At 34.6% G+C, this 6,676-nt stretch overlaps 1 protein-coding gene across 1 annotated transcript; it reads left to right on the top strand.

Annotated features, from left to right (window-relative positions):
- The first annotated feature begins 285 nt into the window (after window positions 1–285).
- Window positions 286–5,435, top strand: LOC105647086 (putative protein phosphatase 2C 60). The gene is made up of 5 exons (XM_012233075.3): window positions 286–679; window positions 1,124–1,533; window positions 1,772–2,139; window positions 3,731–3,967; window positions 4,709–5,435. The coding sequence occupies exons 2-5, from the start codon at window positions 1,215–1,217 to the stop codon at window positions 4,967–4,969; spliced, it is 1,185 nt and encodes a 394-aa protein (XP_012088465.1). The 5' UTR covers window positions 286–679; window positions 1,124–1,214; the 3' UTR covers window positions 4,970–5,435.
- Window positions 5,436–6,676: the final 1,241 nt, after the last annotated feature.

Here is a 6,676-nt window from a genome sequence, read left to right as displayed (position 1 = left end):
AAAAGAAAATATAAAATTAGAGAATTATTTGAATATTAACTACAAAAAATATAAAGAATTAATTAATATAAGAACTATTATAATTATGTTATTTTTCAAATGAAATACTACTATTTATCAAAATCAAGAATTATGGATTTTGGTGTTTGTATTGTATTGTATTTATTTATTTTCTTTATGTATTTGGTTTATGTGTGAGTATGTGGAGCCCATCACTACCCATATGCATTGCTGGCTTTCAGCCGTCGATTTGTTGGTTTTCTTTTATAGGGACTTTTGTCTGCTCACAAACACCCAAAACGCCCAGTTCTTTTCTGTTTTTTTTTCCCGGTTTTCACTTCTCTCAATCCCAACTTATCGACTCAAATCTCCTCTACTCTTTCTTCCCAATTATCACTTTCTTTCTTCTTCTTCTTCTTCTCTCCGTGTTATTCTTAAACTCAACAAAGAAAATAAAGAAAAGAAACCCACTTTTTAAATAAAGTTTAAAGCAAGAGACCAAGTGAAACATAATTTCTCTTTATATGTTTTACAGTTTTGATATGATGGATCTATAGATCTAACCCCTTTGTAGCCACATGTATTTATCTGTTTCCTTTAGATCTCCATCCTTTTCATCTGCTGTAATTCAGTAGCTGACCAGAAACTGCAGACAAGCCTTAAACTTTTTTTCTGTATTGTGAGTTTCTTTTTCTTTTCTTTTCTTTTTTTCTTTTTTCCTGCGGATATGATTGATGATTTGGTCTAAACCCATTAGGCACCAAAAAAACTTAGGATTTTTGTCTATGTTGGACTAGATTTATGTAGTTTACAGCTTTTTGAGGTGTGTAATATGGGCTTGGATTAGAGTCTCTTTGATTCTGTTGTTTAATCTCTTTACTAGTCATATTAATATATTGGTATTGGCTATTTTGCTGTTTCAAAATGGAAATGAATATGGATTTATGATGTCAGGCATAGATTTTCTTGTTCAATTTGTTGACTGAAATTTGGATCAGATTTGAACCCTTATGTTAATGCTTTTCTTCAGTTTGAGAAATTGCCAATGAGTTATAGCATATTTTTACTTCAAAGTTTTGTTCTTTTTATAGCATGTGTTCAATTTTTTTTTTTTCATGTGCAGAGGGAGACTGGTAGGGTTTATCTGAAGGAGTTGTATTGCATCCAATTTTTGGATGTGGAGGAATTGGAGGCTGGTCCCGGTGAGATGAGGGATGTTATCAAGGTTGATAAACTTTTTGAGGGCCTGCTGGCTGCCGTCCTCGGAGCAGTATGCCCACACTGGTGCAGATGCAGCTGGCCGGCAAGATGGGCTCCTTTGGTACAAAGACACTGGACAGCATGTAAATGGTGAATTCTCTATGGCCGTTGTGCAGGCCAATAATTTACTTGAGGATCAGAGCCAGCTTGAGTCTGGCTCCTTGAGCACTCTCGAGTCTGGTCCATATGGAACCTTTGTTGGAGTATATGATGGTCATGGAGGGCCGGAGACATCACGTTATATTAATGATCATCTGTTTCAGCATCTCAAGAGTAAGAAACCAAAAACCTTGCAGTGCTTCCTCATTAGAGTTAATTTCAGTACATGAATTGGTTTTTAATTACATTTTGCTATTTTAGAATTTTGATTGATGTATTGGTAGAATAATCAAAAGCTTCTTCTTCCTTCCTGTAATCTAGTGGCATTTATTTTTCGTGTTTCAGTGGATTGGTTCATCGTTGAGCATCACATTTTGTTTCAAATGAGTGACCTAATGTTGGTATTTTGCAGGGTTCACCTCAGAACATCAATCTATGTCTGTGGATGTGATTAAAAAAGCATTTCAAGCAACTGAAGAGGGATTTCTTTCTCTTGTCACTAAACAATGGGCTATGAAGCCTCAAATTGCAGCAGTTGGATCTTGCTGTCTGGTGGGTGTCATTTGTGGGGGTAACCTCTACATAGCTAACCTTGGTGATTCACGTGCAGTCCTTGGTAGGCTTGTCAAAGCAACTGGAGAGGTTCTTGCCATCCAGTTGTCATCGGAGCATAATGTAGGGATAGAGTCTGTCAGACAAGAGATGCATTCTCTGCATCCAGATGATTCACATATTGTGGTTTTGAAACATAATGTATGGCGTGTGAAGGGCCTGATACAGGTAAAATCTTTGCTTGGACAATTGCAGTAGATGTTTTATCTGACTGGCTCTTTGTATTCATTTTTGCTTGCTATTACGTCGTTTCCATTATCAAATGGAAAACTTATTCATTTGAATGCTGTGAAAGTATTTTGAAGTGTTGTAACTGGATTTTTTTAAACTATCCAGTGGTGCAGTACCTATATTGATGGTAGTTTTCTCAAAGAGCACATGGGGTTAAGCATTTTGTTTTTCTGTTGCTTGTTGCTCATTGGGCCTAATGACAGTTATCCTACAATTGACACAGCAAAGCCCCATTTTGAGTGAGTGAGTTTTTGGCTGTTTGAATTTGCTTGATAAGTAATTACCTGGACACTGAATAGTTCTTTCTGATGTTTATGTTTCATTTAAAAATTTTTGGATATCATATTTTCCTTTTTTATATTATAGGAATGCATCTGGCTTTAACAGTTGATCTGGTGTGATGGATGTATCTATATGTTCACCAGTTACCATTAAACCTCATGATAGTGGAAGGACTTTAAGCTATATTCCTCTGGATTTTAGGGTCTGAGTAATTGGAGAGTGTGTATCTATGTGTTTACACAAAAGAGAGAGGGGGACAGATAGTGTGCGCATAAATATGCGCATGAGAGTGTGCCTCCATGAGAGGGAGAGAGAGATACTTTGGTTTTGTTGCTATATGCATACACCATCATCACTAACAAGGGGATGAGATAAGTAATATGGATATAACCTAGAAATGGGTGATTGAGTAATTTGAAGGACAAGAAGCTAGTTGTCATGATGGCAACCTTAATCAGGAAAACTGTTTGTTGTTTGGTTTTTCAGGGGAAAAAAATCATTATATCATTGTCATGACCAAGGAGGAAGAAGTAGTACTAGTTTCAGAAATGTACTAAAAAGGAAAATCCAGCTGCATTATGCTTTTTTTTTTTGTCATATTTGTCGTTTTGCTAGATGAACTCAAATCACTTCTTTTGGATTCCCATGAGGCATCAGATTCTGCATAAAGGATTGGTGAAGATGTTGCATTCTAAATGTATACTGGAAGAGTATGTAGAGATAACTGAAGACTACTTTGATGCTAGAGTAGCTACCATGTGATGATGCTTTATATACAGAATAAACTGTAACCATCAATCATACTACGCAACTGCAACATGGATATAGTGTTGTAAATCCATGTCCTTTGGTTTCGTAGTGCATTATTTCTGGTATCTTGGGTCTTAGGAGTATTTGGACCTATATGAAGTAAGATATACCATGTTTGATGTGGGAAGTAATGATAAAATGTTGAAGCCATTTTAGTCATGCTTATTACACATTTTTGCTATAGTGATGTTATTAACATTTGCTTGAAGGTTGTATCATAATCATTATTGTGCAACGTGTACATAAATACATGATTGTTATTCAGTTTTGTTATTTCAATGAATTAAGAGTTAATTATAATATTGACTTTAAATTCATAAAGATATTTATTGTATAATATAGGTCTTTCTGCAGACAGCTTATTGTTCACATGCTCATGCACATGCTCATGGACGTGTGATGAGTTTTAATATGTTCAGAAATTTTTGCATCACAGGTTTCCAGATCCATAGGTGATGTATATCTAAAGAAGGCTGAATTTAATAGAGAGCCCTTGTATGCAAAGTTTCGTCTTCGTGAACCTTTTAAGAAGCCAATTTTAAGCTCAGAACCATCAATTTCTATGCTTGAACTACAACCTCATGATCAATTTCTCATTTTTGCTTCTGATGGGCTGTGGGAACACCTTAGCAATCAGGATGCCGTTGATATAGTTCAAAATCACCCACGTAATGTAAGTGCTCAATTACAAGTTTTTTTTTTTAATTCAGATAATATGGATTTGCCCGTGAATTTTTTAGGGTACATATTACTAATGGTGCTTGCCAAATTAATCTCACCCTTTTGTTCAAAGAAATAAAAGGAAAAAAAAAAAAAGAAAGTTACTGTTGAAGATTTCAACATTTGGAACTTTATTTTTTGAACTATGAACACCATTTGCTATTGTGGATCGATATGCATGCCTTTTACAGCCCTCTGATTTCATGGTCAATCTTCAGTTTATTTAGTGTGATTATCAAAGAAAATCTTTTGGTTCTTCAGTTTCACATATCTGTATTCTATTTGTTTGGCCACCATTTTTTATTTGTTTTATCCACTCGTTTTCAGGCAAAATTCTGTTGGTATTTTCTATTGTTTTGATTGCTAGTTTCCCTCTGTTTCTAGAGATTCCAATTTCTGTAAGTTGCTGCATTCAATAAACAATATTATTCTTGACTAAATAGATTGGTTGTGAGCCTGAGGAGGCACAAAAGCATGTGCTTGCTGTTGCAGGCCATGTGCCCTCCTTTATTGTGCTATTATAAACTGGACATTGAGTTCAGAGGGATGCTATTATGGTGGACTATATAATATAAACAACTGCTATTCAGATGCATGGCATTGCTGATCTATTCTACGACTCATATTAAGCTTGTATAAGAGATCATGAGAAAGAAATCCATCTGCCAATAATTTCATATTTCTTTGAATGCAGGGAATTGCTAGGAGGCTTGTGAAAGTTGCCTTGCAAGAAGCTGCTAAAAAGAGAGAAATGAGATACTCAGATTTGAAGAAAATAGATCGTGGTGTCCGCCGTCATTTCCATGATGACATCACGGTCATTGTTGTATTTCTTGACTCGAATCTCGTGAGTAGAGCCAGCTCAGTCAAAGGGCCTTCCACATCTGTGAGAGGGGGTGGAATTAGCCTACCTGCAAAAACCCTAGCTCCCTGTGCCACGCCAACAGAAACTTAGTACAGCTAATGTAGCTGGTATTTGATAATGTTTTCCCATGTGCAGGATCCTTCTTAGAACTCCATGTACAAGCTGGTGGCTACTGCTAAGAGAAGAGCAAGAGAAGAAAAGGTGCCTGCCCTTTGATTAATTTTCTAATGTACAATGTAAAATTTTAACTTGAAATATGTATTTTATTTAGTTCCTGAGTTTAAAGGAAAAGGAAGGGATCAAGGGAAAAAGAGAGCTATAATGCAAAGAAGACATTTAGGTTCTTTCTTTAGGAAAATTTTCTTGATGCATTCATTTAACTCTCTTTCCTGACCTCTCTTGGATTCTCTCTCTCTTTTTTTTTTTCCTTTTTCTTTTTCTTTTCCTGTAAATTATGTGAAACAGATGCCACTTAGAGTCAAAGTTTTTATGTACCTGTTTGCACTTCGTGCTACACATTGTAGAGTGCAGTGGTTATAAAACCTTTCCTTTTCCATTTCTAGAGCCATGGTGTGGTTCAGTGGTTGTGTTCACTTGCTTTCTTTTGTCGGTACATTTACTGTGCAGAAAAGGTGGAATTTTGCATAGAATGTAAAAAATTTGACATGTCATTGTCTACAAAAATTAGGGAAGCATCTAGCTTTTTGACCGTGGTTAAAAAACTCTGTGTTATTAGTTTACAGTTACTGTAATAAGACAGTTAATATTGTCGAATAGGGTGTTAGATTATGTGATGTTGGTTTTGGTTGGAATGCTAGTGAATTCATTGTTATAAGGACAAATGCTTAATAATAAAATTCAGTTCAGTATATGAATTTTTGACTTACCTTTCAATTTTTTTTTTTTTTTCATATTTATGAATAGCAAAATTATGACTGTAACTATACTCTTACTCCTTTTTTTTTCTTTGAAGGAAAAAATATCATGTAAGGGTAAAATATAATTTCAATAATCTTTTTCCATTTTCTTTTCAAATTAAATATAAAATGACTTGAGGGTCTTATAATTTAATGCTTCTCATACTTATTCTCTTCCATTTTTTTTCCAAGAAATGAAGGGAAATAAGTGGATATTCCAGCCTTGTTGATGGCAAATATTTCTTATTCAGGGAGAGAAAATTAGCATGAAACAACAGAATGCTTACTTAAAATCTTGATATGCTAGCCTGCATTAATTGTTTTACAATTGGTATGATTTTCTGCGTATTAAAGCATAAATTTGACCATGTACTTTTAGTGATTGTCTTTGAGCTCCTATTGAGCTTTACAGGGGATTTATTATGATTTTGCACTTTTATATTTTAGTAGTAACTATGTCATTCGCTAAAATAAAATGTGAAAGTACATGATCATGATTGAACTCTCACAGAGTTATTTCATTTGGCGAGGAATATAGTTATTACTGAAATGCGAAAGTATATAGTCGTAATTTAATCATGCAAAGGTCATGATTAAAAGCTAAGGTCATGATTAAAAGCTGCGACTATAAGTAAAATCAGCTGAAATTTAAGGTTAAATTTACACGTTAGGTCGATATTTTCTGCTCCTATCTTTTGTTCAAAGTTGCTCTCTAGTGGGTCAAGAGAACAAAACAAAAAGAAAAAGGGGAAGTTTTCTTCAAGTAATTTTATTGATTCACTCTTTACAATAACCTCATATATTCAAAAATATTATTCCTCAAATGCTCCTAACAAGTGAAAAAAACATGATTAACGAGAATTTCTTGTCTTGCACTTAT

Source organism: Jatropha curcas, chromosome 4 (genome assembly GCF_041381405.1).
Source record: "Jatropha curcas cultivar XTBG-Jc1 chromosome 4, XTBG_Jcur_1.0, whole genome shotgun sequence".
NCBI classification, from domain to species: domain Eukaryota; kingdom Viridiplantae; phylum Streptophyta; class Magnoliopsida; order Malpighiales; family Euphorbiaceae; genus Jatropha; species Jatropha curcas.
This window is presented reverse-complemented; position numbering and strand designations above follow the sequence as displayed.